Source organism: Lytechinus pictus, chromosome 8, assembly GCF_037042905.1.
Source record: "Lytechinus pictus isolate F3 Inbred chromosome 8, Lp3.0, whole genome shotgun sequence".
Taxonomy (NCBI): Eukaryota; Metazoa; Echinodermata; class Echinoidea; order Temnopleuroida; family Toxopneustidae; genus Lytechinus; species Lytechinus pictus.
Window position 1 is genome coordinate 5,239,213 of NC_087252.1, and position 20,675 is coordinate 5,259,887.

Genomic DNA, 20,675 nt, shown 5'->3' on the forward strand with positions numbered 1-20,675 from the left:
TCATAAACAACTCGTTGATCTTGTGAGGCATTCATGGGTAAATAAATCCGAAAGAACTTAGAGTGACGGTTTAAGTGAATGTAAAGTAATTTCTATTGACTGTATTTTCGTTCATTAATGCATCGTTAAGATTATACGGTTCCACTTTCCATATTCATTATCTGAAGAAAAAAAATAAATGAAAATAATAGGAAATACACGTGTTTTATTAGAACATTTAAGTCGCTAGTCTGTTATATTTTCTTTCTAAATTTCATTAACGTTTTTATAACATTTTAGCATTAATACTTTTCCCTATACACAAGCGGATTCGAAATCGGGGGGGGGGGGGGGGACATCCTTCCTTATTTTCTCAGAGTGGCGTTATGCCTTCAATATTCAATTAACCTCCCCCTTAAAGGTTTACTCCAGGCTTAACATAAAATTATTTGACTTGGGCAAAGATAAAGAAAAAATAAGATAAACCCTAAAAATATGAGCAAAATCAAACAATGAATAACGAAGTTAAAACAATTTAAAGATTTGGATTCTTTGCCAGTCTTCAATTTCATATACTGATGATGTCATATCATCACTTGTTCTTTTGTATGTCATTACATGAATTTATGTTTATTCATATTTTGTCCTCCAAGATCTAAAAAGGAATTAATTGACAGCTGATTTAATGCATTAGATATTCATTGCTGCAACTTGTTTAAATATAAGGGAAATATATCATGCACGATATAAGGAAATGTGAAATAATTATGATTTCATGTAATAACGTAAGAAAAATATATGTGCGGATGTGACATCAACAGCCCTCCTAATGAACATTAAGACGTGCATGAACTGTTTTCACAAAATATTGCTTAACTTGAAAATTCAATAACTTAAATATTTGTTATCAGATTTTTATGATGTCTTCAGCATTTTTCTCTGTAAATTTTATTTTATTTATTTGAATGTGATTATTTTCAGAAACTCGTTTAATAGGACAATTAAGTTTAATAGTAAAGTTTTTTGTTTGTTTCAAACTCACAAGAGGAATCGAGTCCAGGATTACGTGCATGTATTACTTTTGTTGTTGATTTATATTTTCTTTTGTTTTTACTATTGTATGTTTTTATTTTATGACAGGGCCGTTGTGGAAAGCAGTTTTGAAACCGACAATGCCACCCTGTATAAATAAAACTACAAATTAAAAAAAAGGAATACAAAATTAAACGTGTACACTGGACCCCTCGGAAGAACACCCTGAGGCCGTAGAGTGCGATCTAGCCCAAGAGTGGAGAATAAATATAGCGGAGGTGCCGTGGCCGAGTGGTCTAAGGCGCCTGGCTATACATGAAAAAGTCCGGGGTTCGATCCCCGGCCGCGGCAGCTATGCCCGTGAGCAAGGCTTTTAATCTACAATGCTCTTTTATCCTACTTTCAAATAAATGGAAATGCTTTATGCATTATTGGTAACTAGGTGTGAACTTGAAAAGTTATTTGCAATATTTGCAGCCTTTATCTATAACGGACTTGTCTCTGTATTCGTGTTAGATTTTTGTCACAATAATCACTTTTAAGAACATTTTATGAGCAATTAACCTGGCATTCGTAACCAGTGCATGGCTTCACAGTAAATAGGCCCTACTCCAATCATATTCTATAATAAAGGTAAATAATTTGTTTTAAATGATGCAGATAAACATCACTTGAATATTCAGGTTGAGACATATTTTTTTTCGGGGGGTACCTAGATTTAAAAAGACCTAGACTTTCAATTCTCAATAATCAGAGGAACCTTCCTTACAAGCTTTGCTTTAACAAAAATAATATATTTTTCTTTCATAAGTTGGTTTTTTTAAGATGTCATGACTTATGTCTGGTCGGGGATCCCATGGAAAAACAGTATTGTAATGTTGACAAAACTGTATGGGCCATCCATCAATTCTGTATATCATTTTGTTTTTTATACGAAAAACATAAATGCTATACTATCGTATCCTTACTTTTTTACATTCATACTGTCCTAGCGGGAAATTCCATTTGTAGCGGCATGAATATAATTTGGTATATTTGCTATAATCTTGTACTGTATATATGTATGTATATTTTATACAGAGTCAGTGGAAAGAGACCGTAAAAGAGTGTCGACGATTTGTCTTCTTGAACTAAAATTCGATCTAATTTGTAACTTTAATTTTTGAACGATTCTTTTTATTTGTGTATCGCCATATAAAATACTCTCATCTACATATCTGTGACACCTAGTTAAGGCACAATATCATTAGGCTATCATTCTATTACTCTATTAGGTTATTATAAGCATATCTGAATACTGTTTGGTCTTATAGTTTAGGAATCACTTATTTATTATTATTAATTATGATTCATCATGGTTTACAATTTTTACCAGTTCTTCTTTATCTGTTATATATTTTCTATTTACTTAGATAAAATGAATATAGTCAATTATCATTGCAAAGCCTCAAAACGCAGTATCAATAATTTTTACGTGTTGATTAAAAATAGAGTTGTGATGAGAACTCAAGAAAATACACCATTCATAACAGCAACACGTGTGCGTCATAGCGCGTTGTCAGCTCGGGTCAAAGGTTACGTGGTTTTCCCAAACCGATCAGTAATCTATATTTAGGCTCTCAATACAATGGTTGATGTCCTTGCCAAGTTTCTGGTGCAGCTGTACATGCATCAATGAATAGAGTCTGATTATGCTATATTTTGTTCATATCATTTTTGCGTGCCCGACATTATTGTATTTTAGCATACACATTATTTAGAAATTTCAAATGCTTAAATATTGTACATTTATATGTACACGTTTGGTTAATCTTTTGAAGGCAGGTTTAGAAAATCAAAATATTTGATTGATTGATTGATTTTATTCGTCAAGAATATAACAGGAGATTACAATAAAATTTTATAACATTTTACAATGGAAGCTACCCGAGAGCATTATAACCAGTAAAAATCACACATTTTGTACAGTTGGTTTCTAGTAATGTAGATAATGTAGGGTATGTTGAAATATAATCTTGTTTAATATATTAGGAGGATTGTTGTTTGCTTCAGATGTTTGCATATTATTTGACTGATGGATATGTATGTATGTATTTCATTATTATTGTTTTAAAACCATATTCCAGTACTTGTCGTAGTTTATACTTTTTGTTACAATATGTTAATGTTTTATACTAACTATAGGACCCCATTGGAAATAAGCCTTTCGGCTTTCATGGGCCATCCTTTCAAGGTATTCTTCAATTTTATTGTAATCTCCTGTTATATTCTTGACGAATAAAATCAATCAATCAATCAAATATTTTGATTTTCTAAACCTGCCTTCAAAAGATTAACCAAACGTGTACATATAAATGTACAATATTTAAGCATTTGAAATTTCTAAATAATGTGTATGCTAAAATACAATAATGTCGGGCACGCAAAAATGATATGAACAAAATATAGCATAATCAGACTCTATTCATTGATGCATGTACAGCTGCACCAGAAACTTGGCAAGGACATCAACCATTGTATTGAGAGCCTAAATATAGATTACTGATCGGTTTGGGAAAACCACGTAACCTTTGACCCGAGCTGACAACGCGCTATGACGCACACGTGTTGCTGTTATGAATGGTGTATTTTCTTGAGTTCTCATCACAACTCTATTTTTAATCAACACGTAAAAATTATTGATACTGCGTTTTGAGGCTTTGCAATGATAATTGACTATATTCATTTTATCTAAGTAAATAGAAAATATATAACAGATAAAGAAGAACTGGTAAAAATTGTAAACCATGATGAATCATAATTAATAATAATAAATAAGTGATTCCTAAACTATAAGACCAAACAGTATTCAGATATGCTTATAATAACCTAATAGAGTAATAGAATGATAGCCTAATGATATTGTGCCTTAACTAGGTGTCACAGATATGTAGATGAGAGTATTTTATATGGCGATACACAAATAAAAAGAATCGTTCAAAAATTAAAGTTACAAATTAGATCGAATTTTAGTTCAAGAAGACAAATCGTCGACACTCTTTTACGGTCTCTTTCCACTGACTCTGTATAAAATATACATACATATATACAGTACAAGATTATAGCAAATATACCAAATTATATTCATGCCGCTACAAATGGAATTTCCCGCTAGGACAGTATGAATGTAAAAAAGTAAGGATACGATAGTATAGCATTTATGTTTTTCGTATAAAAAACAAAATGATATACAGAATTGATGGATGGCCCATACAGTTTTGTCAACATTACAATACTGTTTTTCCATGGGATCCCCGACCAGACATAAGTCATGACATCTTAAAAAAACCAACTTATGAAAGAAAAATATATTATTTTTGTTAAAGCAAAGCTTGTAAGGAAGGTTCCTCTGATTATTGAGAATTGAAAGTCTAGGTCTTTTTAAATCTAGGTACCCCCCGAAAAAAATATGTCTCAACCTGAATATTCAAGTGATGTTTATCTGCATCATTTAAAACAAATTATTTACCTTTATTATAGAATATGATTGGAGTAGGGCCTATTTACTGTGAAGCCATGCACTGGTTACGAATGCCAGGTTAATTGCTCATAAAATGTTCTTAAAAGTGATTATTGTGACAAAAATCTAACACGAATACAGAGACAAGTCCGTTATAGATAAAGGCTGCAAATATTGCAAATAACTTTTCAAGTTCACACCTAGTTACCAATAATGCATAAAGCATTTCCATTTATTTGAAAGTAGGATAAAAGAGCATTGTAGATTAAAAGCCTTGCTCACGGGCATAGCTGCCGCGGCCGGGGATCGAACCCCGGACTTTTTCATGTATAGCCAGGCGCCTTAGACCACTCGGCCACGGCACCTCCGCTATATTTATTCTCCACTCTTGGGCTAGATCGCACTCTACGGCCTCAGGGTGTTCTTCCGAGGGGTCCAGTGTACACGTTTAATTTTGTATTCCTTTTTTTTAATTTGTAGTTTTATTTATACAGGGTGGCATTGTCGGTTTCAAAACTGCTTTCCACAACGGCCCTGTCATAAAATAAAAACATACAATAGTAAAAACAAAAGAAAATATAAATCAACAACAAAAGTAATACATGCACGTAATCCTGGACTCGATTCCTCTTGTGAGTTTGAAACAAACAAAAAACTTTACTATTAAACTTAATTGTCCTATTAAACGAGTTTCTGAAAATAATCACATTCAAATAAATAAAATAAAATTTACAGAGAAAAATGCTGAAGACATCATAAAAATCTGATAACAAATATTTAAGTTATTGAATTTTCAAGTTAAGCAATATTTTGTGAAAACAGTTCATGCACGTCTTAATGTTCATTAGGAGGGCTGTTGATGTCACATCCGCACATATATTTTTCTTACGTTATTACATGAAATCATAATTATTTCACATTTCCTTATATCGTGCATGATATATTTCCCTTATATTTAAACAAGTTGCAGCAATGAATATCTAATGCATTAAATCAGCTGTCAATTAATTCCTTTTTAGATCTTGGAGGACAAAATATGAATAAACATAAATTCATGTAATGACATACAAAAGAACAAGTGATGATATGACATCATCAGTATATGAAATTGAAGACTGGCAAAGAATCCAAATCTTTAAATTGTTTTAACTTCGTTATTCATTGTTTGATTTTGCTCATATTTTTAGGGTTTATCTTATTTTTTCTTTATCTTTGCCCAAGTCAAATAATTTTATGTTAAGCCTGGAGTAAACCTTTAAGGGGGGAGGTTAATTGAATATTGAAGGCATAACGCCACTCTGAGAAAATAAGGAAGGTTCAAAAGTTGCAAAATGACACAATATTGAAAGTCACTGTTCTTTTCTTCCATGGTGATGAGTGAGTTTCTCAGCGGCACCTTTCAGTTGTTTTCATGCACCTTAACATCAACATTAAAATTGAATCAAACACACCTCTGCACAAGCAAACACATAACAAACAAACCATCACTACATAAACCACAACAGAACATGAAATATGAAGAAGCAGAATTGATTTTCATCTCTATTGACACTGACAAAAGAATCGTGTTCTGTATTGACCCTTCATGACTATTTCTGCTCGTTTGGCAGCTTTTCAAGTCAGACCTCATCCAACAATTTTGAATGTTGCTCTTTTTTGATGGCATGATCATAACAAGCATGGTATCATTTTAAAGAGAATCAAATTATCTTTTGAAAGATATCAAATATCTATTGTGTAAAATTTAGAGTTGGGAGAAATTAATGGCCAAACTCAGATTTCCAAACTTTTTTTGCTCGTTTTGCAGCTTTTCAATTCAGAATTCATCCAACACTTTTGAATCTTGCTCTTTTCGTGATGGCATGATCATAACAAGCATGGTATCATTGTAAAGAGAATTGAATGATCTTTTAAATGATGTCAAATATGCATTGTGTTAAATTTGGAGTTGGGAGAAATTAATGGCCAAACTCAGATTTGCAAACTTTTTTTAGGGGTTTATATGTGGGGAAATATAGATCACTAGACATTTATCATTCAGCTGGCATGTCAATGAGCACTTGCAACGCACTCGGAATGAACTCATACGAAACTCGCTGTAACTCGGGGTGCTCGATCTAAAGTCGCGCTTATCTCGTGGGCACCTCCACTTGACTCGTAAAACGATCGCAATGCTCGTATCTCGCTCTTGAAAACTCGGAACGCACTCGCGTATACTCAGATGTGGCGAGTTATTACGAGTTATCACGAGTTTATCTCGAGCTTCTTACGAGTTATTGCGAGTACTGCGAGTATATAACGAGTTTAGGTGAGTTCAGCACGAGTTACAGCGAGTAAGCAAAATTTTTGAACATGTTCAAAATTTTTGAAACTGCTCACGACTTCAAGGAGAGTTGTCCCGAGCTTGAACGAGCTCCGCCGAGCCATGCCGAGTTGTTGCGAGCTATCCCGAGTTTCATGGTGAGCTTTATGCGAGTTATCGCGAGTGCCTCATTTTGGCAACTCGCTTTAACTCGCCATAACTCGCGATGTTAACTCGCCAAACAGGGCGTGTCATAGCGCGAGAACCGTAGGGCGCAGCGAGCTAAAAATTATTTCGACTTTTACGGTGCCAATCATCGCATACATGTATGCAAAACAAATGAGCAAATTTGGAGTCGGTACGATTTAAATTCCCTTGTGGAGGGTGATTCGACACGGAATGACCCTATTACAAATATACATACATTTGCATAATTAACCAATCTCAAATAGAAATGATAAGTATTCTGAAAGGTACATATTATTATTATTTTATATTTCTGTAAAAGCGAATATTACAAGAAGAATATTGTAGAAATAACATTCTGCATTGTCAATTTGGCAGCCATTTTGTTTATGCAAATTAGGTGGAAAACATAAGAAGTCGGCTGGTAACCGGTCTTGTCAGATATAGCACAATAAAATTGACTGGTTCTCAACGTTTACCCCCAAAATGGCTCTCGAAAATCTATTTTCCCTATATGGGTCTTGTCTAAGGGTAAATTATATACTGCACAATAAAAAGATATAGGCTTACTCACATTCTGAAATGCTACTCATGACCATGAAAACGATGAAGATGAAGTATGCTTTGTTTGGTGAGAACATGGTGGCTGCAGAATAATTTAGCATGGTTGATATGAAATGAACTGCACAACTGTGGAATGCGGTTGAATGATTAAAAATATCGATGATATTCAATTATCCATTTGCTGTCAACCGTCTTCGACTGTTTCTTATAAACGGAAAACTGCAGTCTCTTTCCTCATTAAGCGGTTTCTCGCTCTCGATACATTAAGACAAATAGCAAGCTTGAAATAACAAATTTTGATACACAGCATCACGAGGCAATTAAAATCCTTTCGCGATTCGTACGGAGATTAATACATGTTCAAATTAATAATTGCGGCATATACATAGCTTTTGTTAGATCCAGATTTGTTTGGTTTTGGCTCCAGGTAGACTAGAAACCTTCAACTGGGGTTCATGATCCAATTGCGTTCTCCTGCAGAAGCACGACTGAAATCAGGTTCTATGATATTGCACAAACACCAACGTAGAGAGGTAGTCGTAGAGGGTTTAGTCATCTGCAATGGCAGAATATTGAGTACTCATTCCATTTACATAAGGATGTGCGCATGTATGTTCTCAGTGCTGTTGTTATTATCATGAATAGCAATTCCCTATTGTTAAGGCTGATGCAAGTACAGTGCGTATTAAGATTTCCAAAGAACGTTAAATCACAGTTACTATTATTGCATAATCATTGCATAATATCCTGTTATCTTGTTAGGACAACATCGTTCTTGTTACCAAAATGAATTAATATCATTTTCGGAAATACGAACCTACTTTAATTTTCGGATTATTATTATTTGTTTGGCGTCACCTGTGCCTGGGAGGCGAAAAGCGAACTGAATCACCATGACCCGCGGGTCTCTCCTCCCGATATAACTTACTGGGGGAATGCAGGTGGACCACTACACCGGGGTTTCCCCCTTCTCTTATACGAATAGTGGAGTGGGTTATTAACGTGCAAAGGTGGTGACTCTCCTCTACACGGGGCCTCCATTTAACGTCCTATCAGAGGGACGAAGTGTTTTCCATTGTGACATAGCCTGCATGTATGAAACATGGGAGAGACATTTACACACAACGCACTGGCTTCAGTCATCCGCCAGGGGTGGACTCGAACCCACGATCTTTGATTCGACGGGCAGACGCGTTACCGACTGAGCCATCACCGCTCTCTACGAACCTTATTTCGTTTTTGGATTTACGAACCTTTGGATTAACGAACCTCTTTTCGTTTTCGGATTTACGAACCTTCGGATTAACGAACCTCATTTCGTTTTCGGACTAACGAACCTTCGGAATTACGAACCTCATTTCGTTTTCGGACTAACGAACCTTCGGAAATACGAACTTCATTTCGTTTTCGGACTAACGAACCTTCGGAATTACGAACCTTATTTCGTTTTCGGACTAATGAACCTTCGGAAATACGAACCTTCGGAATAACCGAACCTTCGGATTAACGAACCTTCGGAAATACGAACCTCATTTCGTTTTCGGACTAACGAACCTTCGGAATTACGAACCTTATTTCGTTTTCGGACTAATGAACCTTCGGAAAAACGAACCTTCGGAATAACCGAACCTTCGGAATAACGAAGCTTCGGAATTACGAATGTATGCGCATATGTATATTATATAATTACACTTAGATTTAAATGAGGAGATTTTTCCAAATGCGTGTAATTATATGGAATTACATCCTAAATGAATATAAATCATTAATAATAATTCCCTACAATAAACGTGCTTTAGTTTGTACGATTTTGTAAGTTTTTTTTTCTGATTCACTATAACGCACAATTATGTTATACTTTCTCATGCTGACCCTGTTCTAGCGAGGAATTCCATTCAATGTTTGCGTCATAGCTCGTTGTCAGCTGGCAGGGTAAAAGGTTACGTGGTTTTCCCCAGACCGTTCAGGTATCTATATTTAGGCTTAAGATGTCTGATGTCCTTGTGTTGCAGCTGTACATGCACCACTGAATACAGTCTTATTATGATATCTTTTTTGGCATATCATATTTGTGTGACCTACATTATTGTGTTGTATTGTAACGTGCATATTTTGTGGGAAATTTCATATGCTTTAATATTGCCCCATAGCGTACATCATAATTATGTACACATTTGGCCGGTATTCTCACGTCATGTTTATCTTGGCTTGAGCTATGGTATAACTCTGTGCTAAAATTATGGAATTACGTGTCAAAACTATAAGCATTAGGCCTATGTGTTTCCTATCTTTACATGGCTCTTTCCTCACCATGTTTTTTTTAAAGCAGAATTAACTATTTTCAGCAAGTATTCTCAATCAGTATAAGCTGGCTAATTAAACATATTCTGTTTGATATTACTTACACAATTGGATATCCATAGTTAAAGCACAAATTTAGACCAAATTTTAAAATAATGCGGACCTTTGTTTTTGAGATATGTTGGTGTTGACCAGCATGTTAGACATGTAATCGTAGCCGGGCAGAATATTGTGATATAAATGTTAATTCTGATGATGATTTTTATTTCAACATTGAGAATATGTGTTTGTAAAATTATGAAAATTAAATTGTTACTGAAAAACATCCGAAAAAATATAAAAACTCCAATTCAATAGAAAAATCACACAACAAATTGATTAGCAAAAGGGCAACTTTTCTTTCCTGAGGAAGAGCACCTTCGATAATCATGTTGTTTGCTGACTTGTGAGTTGGGGTAGGCTCATGATCTTTGAAGCATCTGTCATCTAGATAAATCATTTGAAGAAGTGCTCGGTAAGTTTAGAGAGACAATTGCATTTGTAATATTTGTTAAGAAAGATGAAAAGTATAAATATTACACCTTTAATTAATCTAGCCCACTTCTTCTGCATCGGACTCCATAGATTAAGATCTTATTCGAGTTTCCCTTGCCAAATTGACACAACATGGTATCACAACCTGGGAAATATTTGTGCATAGCTAGCATCTTTCTCCAAACTTCAATGCCATACCTTTAATGTCAAGTACTTAATGTCAGTTACTTTTCCATCAGTATGCAAAAGTCTCGTAAGCCCAATATGAGGACACTGGTAGAATAGAAATATCAGTGTTATCAGATAAAAATCATATATGTTTCTACTGCCATTACATCTTTAGAAGATAGCTGATAGTATATGGAACAGGACATTGGGCCTACCCGTACTTGTTCATGACACAGTGGTTGTTCCCAAGGAATTAAAATAACTTCCTTGTTGATACAAAACAGCGTCACCCAGTTCTATACCTTTTAAGGATTAATGCAGTTGCTGGTCGGCCGTCGAATCATATATTGCATAGTTCATATACTCCAAGTGTGAATCGAAGTAACACAGCTATGGTAGAGGCATGTAGTCCCGGGGGGGCCACTTACATTGACGAGTGGATACCATGCGCGACCAAAAAAACACGTAAAAAGGATGTCTTTTTCACCATAGGGCACGTTACGTACGTAACGTGATAAGGGTGTCAAAAACACAAAAATAATGAAAAAAGGGTATCTATTTCGCTAGGACAATTACGTGTTTAGGGTCGAATTTGCGGGGATGATAAAACAAAATTAATTTTTTTTATAAAGGATGTCCTTTTTGCCCCAACACTTCGTGTTTAGAGTCCAATTTGCGCGAGGTGTAGAAGGTGGGGTCGTACTAAACCAAATAAGGTAAAGCCGACGACCGAAGGACCCGTAACAATAAAACATTCCTGTACTTGTTTAGGGGTTCATTTCAGGGAATATTTGCCAAGAGTATCGTTTTGTTTCCAATACTTGTTAAGGGTAGGGTTTCACACGCCAATATTTGTTAAGGGGTGCATTTTCAGAATATGGAAATTACGTGTTTAGGGTGCTTTTCGAGACCCCATGGTCGCGCATGGTATCCACTCGTGAATGGATGTGGCCCCCCCCCGGCATGTAGTTGAGATTGTTGGTGAAGTGGAATCCTATGAGCATCTGGTCTAAGAGGTATGGTACATAGGGTAGTTGTGAAAGGAATATAAGAGGACATGGTGTAAAATGTTAATTTGGCATAGGCGGCGGAAGCGGGTGGGACGAGGGGACGTGTCCCCCCATAAATTTGAGGTGGGGGACGATCCCCCCCAACAAATTTTGTTGATAACCGTTTTTTTTTTTTTGGCTTGTCAAAAAATTTTGGTGGTTCCTCCCTGGAATTTTGGTACGTGGATGACCTTATTTTTTTTATTATTATTATTTTTTGCTTGTCAACAAATTTTGGTGGTCCCCCCTAAAATATTTGGCTTCCGCCGCCAATGTAATTTGGTATAGATTATTTGGAATCCCATGAAATTATTTGATACCAAATGATAAATTAAACGTAAGTCCTGTGAAACTCGAGCGATCATCAACCTTTCATGCGTGTAAAAAACCTAAAAATTACCTATACATGAGCTTCATTACAAGCTTTTCCATAAATAATGAAAATCTCCTTGATTAGGTTGACAATTTTTTGTAACATGTACTTATCAAAGAATATTCAATGCTAAAAGATGACATGATGAAACAAGGTGGTTTAGATGTGAACCACGAGTCTCGCCTGATTTCGCGATAATTGAAATATGCATTATAATCGTTGACACCTAGATAACCTTTGACCTCATCATCTTCGTGAATACACATGTGGTATTATCCAAGGATCATATTTAACAAGTATGAACAAAATCGATGCAGAAATAAAGAAATGAGAGCAAGTTGAACAAAAACTTCAAAAAGGATGGACATGATCATATATCATTTGACCTTTTGACCCCTAGATGACCTTCAACCTCATCACCCTTATAAACACATTATGTGGTATTACTCAAGGATCATATTTACCAAGTATGAACATAGTTGATGCAGAAATTACGAAATGAGAACAAGTTAAATGAAAACTAGGAAGAAGTCTGATGATCAATATTTTCTAATTTGATGCCATTTGGCGCAAGCCTTTTTTTTTACCCCTGACAAAAACGTTCTTGTTCGCTCAAGCATGAACAAAACTATTTTTTAAAATGGCATTTGAAAGATAAAACATCAGAGCATCTATTAACATCAATATATAGACATCATGATTTGAAACAAAATTTTGACAGAATTTTCGAAACTGCCCCGTTTTTTTTAATACGCACTGTATATAGCTATTGGAATGTAGCCTATGTTTTGTATACTTTTGATATTTCCTCCGATAATTATGAAACAAAATGAAGTAAAGGAGTATTAGATACAGCTCAAATAGTTATTTCTACTAGACCCAGGCGCGAGTGCAGGGGCTCGCGGTCTTCCACCTTAATAAAAAGCTACAGAGATAATATAGGTTTTCCCGTTCAATTTCATCAGAGTAGCATTTAAATTAATGAAAGGACGTTTAAATTCGAAAGATTTTTGTCCACCCTATGCACATGGTTCATTTTTATTTATTCAGCATTCAATTCCGTTCTATATCATTCCTTTGAATTTTGTAGAAATTCAATTTAGAGAGAAATTCGTTCAAATTAAAGGCCCAAAGTTGTCATTTAATTTAGCTACGACGGACTGATCGTTTAATTTCAAGTTCAATTTCATTTATCGGCACACATATTTGCACTTTAAACGTCCAAATTCAGATAACATGTTATGTGTTCATTTTTTTTATTACGTTATACAATATTTGTTCAAACTTTATCTTATTTTTAATTTTTTTCTGATTTTTTAAAAGTTAGATTCATTTTATTCCATTATGTTTGATAAAGACGTAATTGATAGGATGTGGTTGTAAACAGTTATTCTTTTAGTGAGTGGGTGGATGACCTATGCCTATGGCACGTATTTTTCTTCATCATCTTTTTCTTCTTCGTGTTCGTGTTCTTTTTTTTATTTTATAATTTTTATTTTTTACATAATTGTAATTCATATTGTGTTGGGGAAGGAATAAGAGACATGGTATTGACCACAGGCTATAGTTAAAAAAAAAAGAAAACTACCAACGAAAAACACTGTCCATATCCTATAAGTGATTGCGTATCTATGATTTTGAATTCCTAAACTTACGCAAGGAGGGTACCGGTGGGAATTTGAAAACATTTCTTCAGCTATTTTAATTCCTTGAATGCTCGATGCGCCCGATCAGGGTAGCCGTACTAAAGCCGGGGTAATAGTATGCAGCGCTTAGAAACATTTGTATTAAGCGCTATATAAATGTTGCATATTATTATTAATTTGATCGTTCTTTATACATGTTTAAATGAGATAAACATGAAATCGTATGCCATTCAAATTAAACTGAATTAAGTATTTGGCCATTTAAATGTTGATCTTATAGGTCATTCAAATTAGTTGCAAATTGAATTATTACATCATTAAATCGATTGAAATTTTGACTAAAAAATTAGACGGGAAAACCTATTTTATATTAATGTCTTAGTCACTAATACCTCTCGTCTTGGTTAACTGCCTGTCAAGGCTGTCGTATTATTGGAGTACTATATATAGTTTTTCCAGGTCAAATGTTCGCCGTGTCAGAGCAAGTTTCAGATCAGGTAATTCAAATGTCAATAGGGAATTCAAATGTCCCATTAGCCAGACTTGTATCCCAATAGATGAATAAAATGTCCTTAGAGAAGTCAAATGTCCACACAATAGAATTCATTTTCAATAGGTAGATCAAATGTCCATCTTGCAAATCAAATGTCCTAGTAGATAAATAAGATGTCCATAGGGAATTCAAATATCCGTTCAATAGCAAATGTTACATAATCATGCATAAATTAAGACATCAAGTCGTACTTAGGTAAATCAAATGTCGTTTAGGTAATTCAAATGTCCATTTGCTAATGATGCTGAAAAGAGATTGAATTTTCTTATAATGTATGACAAATGTACACATTAAGTATCGAAATTCTGTTCAGTAGTAAAGATTATTCAAACAATAGTGTAAAAACCAATGACAATTTGGTTTATTGAAAGAAAATATAGGTTTTTCAGGTCAAATGTCCGCAAATTGGAACCAATCGTCCATATAGGTATTTCAAATGTCCGTGTACATAAACAAATGTCCGCATAAGAAAATGGATGTCCGATTAGGGATTTCAAATGTCCATGGAGGTTCAAAGTGTCCATATAGCTAAATCAAATATCCGATTAGGGAGTTCAAATGTCCACGTATGTTCAAAGTGTCCATATAGCTATATCAAATATCCGATTAGGGAAACCAAAAGTCACATAGGGAACTAAATGTCCAATTAGAGAGTGTAATATCCCACTTGGGAAAACAAATGTCGTATAGGGATCTGAATTGTCCACGGTTTGAAATAATGATTACTCGAACATGATAACTTCATTTTTTCATCTTTCGCTTTTTCATTTTCTAATAATAATAATAATAATAATAATAATAATAATGGGTATTTAGAGGCGCTAAAAACAAAAAGTACCATAGCGCGTACAGTGTAGGAATAACAATTTAACATTTGCAATAATTACTACAATATTCAAGATAAAAAGGGAAATTAATTATTGATGAAAAAGGTATGTCTTAAGGGAAGATTTGAAGCCAAGAACACAGGAAGCATTTCTTATTGAAAGAGGGATAGTATTCCAAGTCTTGGCAGCTGCTACAGCAAATTGTTTTTCGGCAGAGGAGAGTTTTGACAAGGGAATGCAAAGTCTGCATGTGTCAGTGATTGAACGAAGATTACGAGAGGGTGTGTATAATTTGATGGTATTATTAAGATATTTAGGTGCTAGATGATTTAGAGTTTTGTATACATATAAACAGACTTTAAACTGAATACGTTGGAATAGAGGTAGCCAGTGGAGTTCCTTAAGTAGGGGTGTAGTGTGAGTTCGGGATCCAAAGCCAAAAATTAATCGAGCGGCACGATTCTGAATAACCTCAAGTTTTCTTCTATCTCTAGCTGACAAAACAGTATATAAACTATTACAGTAATCTAACCGAGAAAGAATAAGTGCTCGCACAGCATGGTGAGATGTCTTAAGATCAATGAATCTACGGATCCTCCACAAATTGCTGAGATTATATAATTACAATTACGGACAACCTGATTTACTTGAGCAGACAGTGTGAACATGTTATCAATGCATACTCCAAGAACAGTAGTTTTAGTGGAGATGGGGATGCATTGACCATTAACATTAAGCTGAATATGTGATATTGATTGCAGATGGCGGGCAGAAGAACAGAGAGCTATGAATTCAGTTTTGCTATTATTCAGCTGGAGATAGTTAGATGACATCCACCTACTTATTTCTGAAATACAAAGAGAGGGTTTCTCAAGTGTTTTATTTATGTTATCAAAAGAGCGCGGGTCAAAGGAACAATATAGTTGTACATCATCTGCATAACAAATATACTGTAGACCATGTTTATTGATAATGTCAGAGATGGGAGTGATATACAAACTAAACAGAATCGGCCCGAGAACTGACCCTTGGGGTACCCCAAACTCAGTGACCCACGGGTCAGACAACTCTCCGGCTATGATTACCCTAGATGACCAACCAGTCAGGTAAGACTTAAACCATTTAAGAGCTAGACCAGATATGTGAAATCGAGATTTTAAGCGATTCAGTAGTATGGTATGATCCACAGTGTCAAAAGCTGCACTTAGGTGCAATGAGACTAAGAAAATACACTTATGCTGATCAAAATATGACAGAACCTCATTCTGCAATTTCAAAAGGGCTGTCTCAGTGCTGAAATAGGATCTATATGCTGACTGCACTGGATCGTATATCATTTATCATTACCATTATCATTTTCTGTCACTCAGCTTTCCCTTTCCCTTTCCCTTCCTGCTCGATCTATCCATTTGTCATGCAAGGTATCCCCCCCCCCCATTTCACAAATTTGCTGACCTCCTTGATTTTTATCCTTATTTTTATTTATTTATTTATTCATTTTTTGGTCTATTCTTTTTTTTTTTTTTTTTTTTTTTTGGGGGGGGGGGGGGGGAGGGGCGGGGTCTTGGCCCTGTATGTTGTATTTTCATTTTCATTCTACCCCGCCCCTGTTTTGGAGCCGTTTATGTCTTGGTGGAGATGGAGCGCCTTTTGTATCAGGCTCTTTTCTCTTCCTTCCATTCATTCCACCTTTTCAACTTTTCCTTCTCTACTCATTTGTTATAGGCAAACAAACAAATGTCATATAGTGATTTCAATAGTCTCTATGTGTGTAAAATGTTATGTTTCTTACATATTTTGTTGTTTATTTACCAAATTATTATATTCCTTCCATTACATATCGAACGGCACATAACATGATCTACGGACAAACTACGGATATTATTTACAATATTTTTTTTTACTCAAACCCAGAGTATATTCTTAACATGGCATTTAATTTCATAATTCATATGAAAAACTAATTATTTGTAAAAATGTTTGTTCCTTACTGTTATGAAACCTATTTAAGTCATTTTAAAAATAAGTATTGTTTAATTCTTTTTAAGTAGATAAATTTCCTCAGTCTCTCACCCATCCCAAACATGTAATTTATCTACTTGCAGGCACAAATGAAAATTATTTCTATTTATATGTATGTTTATCATGAATACATCTATGTCACAAGCAATTCTTTTTTTATTTTTGCACTCAAGCAAAATTCTAAAATTTGTTTATTTAATATAGAAAATGTTAACAGGAGAAATTGATTAATGGTGTAATCCTGAAAATTGTGTTTAAATAAAGAAAATCTAAATTTGAAAGGTATTAATAATTTACTCATTTTGGCCTTGTGATGGCAGTATTATTGATTGAGTTGTATAAAAGACCTATGTATTTAATTACTTAAATAGGAAGGGCTATAAAGTATTCAGCTCTTGCAGGTTCTTTTGTTGTAGGTTGGAGGTTCTAGTAACAGGTGGAATAAACACTTAGCATTCCAAGACCCGCCCGAGGTCTATTGATTGTACAGTGCACCTAATTGCTGTGCACAGAGAGAAGGATCACTTTCATTTTGTTGCTCTTTGAGAGAGGTTGTGTTCTGAGGAGCAAGGAAGAAATGACCCTCAGTTTTCAATTAGTTTTGGAGTTTCCTACCCACAATGGTGGTGAGTCTATTTGTATTTTATCAGTATATTTCAGCTTTAAAAAGAGAAATATTAAATTTTGCAATCTAAGAGGTAATTTTGCTCTGAATTTCTAATCCAGATTTTGTTATAATAATTATACCAATCAGAAGCCTGTTTCGGCAACTTTAATAGGCATAATTTTACGCCGAGTTTTAACAATTTCCGGCTTCAAATAATTATCACAATTATATTGCATTGATGGAATAGTTGTATTTCAGTATTTTTTTCAAGAGTGAATTTATGTCAATTTTTCTAGGATTTATAATTTACATGTATGCTGATGAATTATTACTATCCAGATATTCTGTCGTTGCTTAATAATTAATAAGAAAGACATGTATTTATCAAAATGATTTATAAAAGTAATCATTGAGATGTTAAAAATTAGGATTTGCCATTATAGATAATGGGAATTTATTCAATTTTCAAGGGTCCTTTGGTCAGGGAGCTGTTACCCATGGACAGCCATTTTATTCTGGGGCTACATCCATAGAAGCCTTCACTTTTCGTCGGCCCTGAACCAAGATGACATATTCTGAATATTCAACCCCGAGTTCAGCTTAGTTTCTTCTCGACGTCATGCGACAGGTCGAAAGCGCCTAGACTTCGGTGACGCCATTCTTCGACGGACTTCGTGGATCTCCGATAACCTTTGACATACGTCATTCTACGTCATCAGTTTTCAAGAACATCGGATAACCGCCATTTCGGTCAACGTGTCATGTTTTCATCGACATCATATGGACTGCATCCATGTTTAATCAGGGAAGTCCTTTAATTTAATAAACCCTTTATATTGTCCGGACAAATTATTATTTCTCCAACCCAATACTGATATTTTTTTCTTCCAAATCTGATATTCTAATCAAACTTAAATTTATTTTGTTATCTTTTGAAAGTCAATATCATTTATATGTGAACTTATGTTATATTCATTGTTGAAACTTCCATGGAAATGAATCGCATTTGGAGCGAAATGATATAGTTGTAATAAACAACTTTAAACCTGAATGATTATTGTGCAGTGCAATTACTTATGTGTACTTTGACTGCATCATAGCTCTCTTCACTTTAAAAAGGGATGATTGGGGTATGTGAGGTTGTTTATGTGATTTGGGGTGATTGGTGACCAAATCTTCAGGTAAAAAAACCCCAGGTTTGATCCTGACATTTGGTGGCTTGTCCGGGAGGACAAAGTCGAGACCGAGTTATCGCAGTGAAGAGTAGAAAGTGACTAGTCATTTTACACAGAAGTACATGTATGTGCTAAGTAATATTGTCAAATTGTTCAAGTATTGAGTTGAACTTTTATTGTTGCTTCTGACAGTTACCTTTGCATCATTTTATCCTGTTAACACTTTCTCAACATGGATCTTTCGAAGTTCATTGAGTTAGGAAAGGATTTTGGATTGCAGGGTGAGAAGTTGCTCACTTTTGCTCGTGAGGAACGGGATAAGGAACTTCATAGGTTAGAAGTCATTGCAGCTAGGGATGAGCGCCAAAAAGCTAGAGAAGAACAGCAAAAAGGTAGGGAAGAACAGCAAAGACTTGCTGAGGAGATAACTAAACAGAAACAGTTGGATCTCAATCTTGCTGAGTGTAGAAAGGAAAGTTATGAAGCACAAAGTTTTCAGAGCGCGTTACCTCGTATGCAAGCGTTTGACGCGAACTCTGATGATTTGGATGCATATATCGCGCGTTTTGAGAGACATGCGGCACTTAGTAAATGGCCAAAGGGAGTTTGGGCCCCGGCGTTAGGAAATCTTCTGACTGGTACTGCCTTAGAGTGTTATACCCGTTTGCCTTGCAATGAAGCAGAAGATTATGACGCGCTTAAACATGCTTTGTTGCAGCATTTTACTTTAACCGCAGAAGGCTTTCGAAAACGCTTTCGTGAAGCAAAGCAAAAGGATGGCGAGTCATTTTCTCAGTTCGCAGCTCGCATAACACATTATGCTAAGCGATGGGCTGAGCTTTCAGAATGTAATCGTTCTTTTGACGCGCTTTTGGACTTATGCATACAATAATAATTGCTAGCTTGCTGCTCTCGTGACTTAGTGATATTTGTCCGTGATCACATCCCACATGATGTGCAAGAGTTGGTCAAACATGCTGAGCGATACTTTGAAGTGCGCGGCATTAAAGATCAGAAATGCAGGCCTAAAGATAGGAACTCAGATGTTAAATGCCATACATGTGGTAAGTTAGGACATATTTCACCGAGGTGTCGAACAAGAAAGGATACTTCTAATAATTCCATTAAGAGTCACCCCAAACCATCTCCTCCAGGGAAGGGTAGACAAATTGGTGGAAGTTGTAAAGCAGGTGTTTGTACCGAGTCTGTAGATGAGGAATTGAATGCTTATAAAGCAGAAGCAATTCAGACTGTGAAACTCATGTGTGGGCACGAGGTATTTGTCTTGAATAGTTCATATGATGAGTTAGGTTCAGATATGCCAACCTGCGATGGTGACGTTAATGGTAAGACTATAAGTGTCCTAAGAGATACAGGATGTAATGCTGTAGTAGTACGCACTGGTCTTGTACCAAAATCGCAGATGACTGGTAAGTATCAGATGTGTTTGCTCATGGATCGTAGTATTCGGAGAATTCCTACTGCATTCATAGATGTAAGTACACCATACTTGTCAGGAAAAGTGAAGGCATTTTGTATGGATAACCCTCTTTATGATTTGATAATAGGAAATGTTAAAGGGGCAAAGAGGCCAAAGTTCGGAGATAGTGTCGACGCAGAGACGCAGACAGGAGCAGATGAAGGCATCCTGGAGGATGGAGGCCACATCAAGGAGTTGGAAGAGGTAATAGGGGCTAGTGTAGAAACTAGAGAGATGAAGAGGAAGAAGGAGCAGCCTTGGAGAAAGCTGAAGACACCAGGTGGTATCGAGATCTCGGCAACCTGAGACGAGATGCTGAGGGAACAGCAACGGGATACAACTTTGGATAAGGTAAAGAAACTAGCAGATAGTGGAACA

General features: G+C 35.4%; 1 protein-coding gene across 2 annotated transcripts in view; it reads right to left on the reverse strand.

Annotated features, from left to right (window-relative positions):
• Positions 1–8,483, reverse strand: part of LOC129267453 (uncharacterized) — a 96,977-nt gene extending 88,494 nt beyond the window's left edge. Inside the window, exon 1 of one of the 2 annotated variants that reach the window (XM_064103437.1) lies at positions 7,573–8,483. In XM_064103437.1, the coding sequence (XP_063959507.1) occupies positions 7,573–7,663 (91 nt within the window). In that variant the 5' untranslated portion in view covers positions 7,664–8,483. The remainder of the gene's footprint in view (positions 1–7,572) is intronic. The other variant, XM_064103439.1, reaches the window with a different exon arrangement.
• Between the last annotated feature and the right edge of the window lie 12,192 nt (positions 8,484–20,675).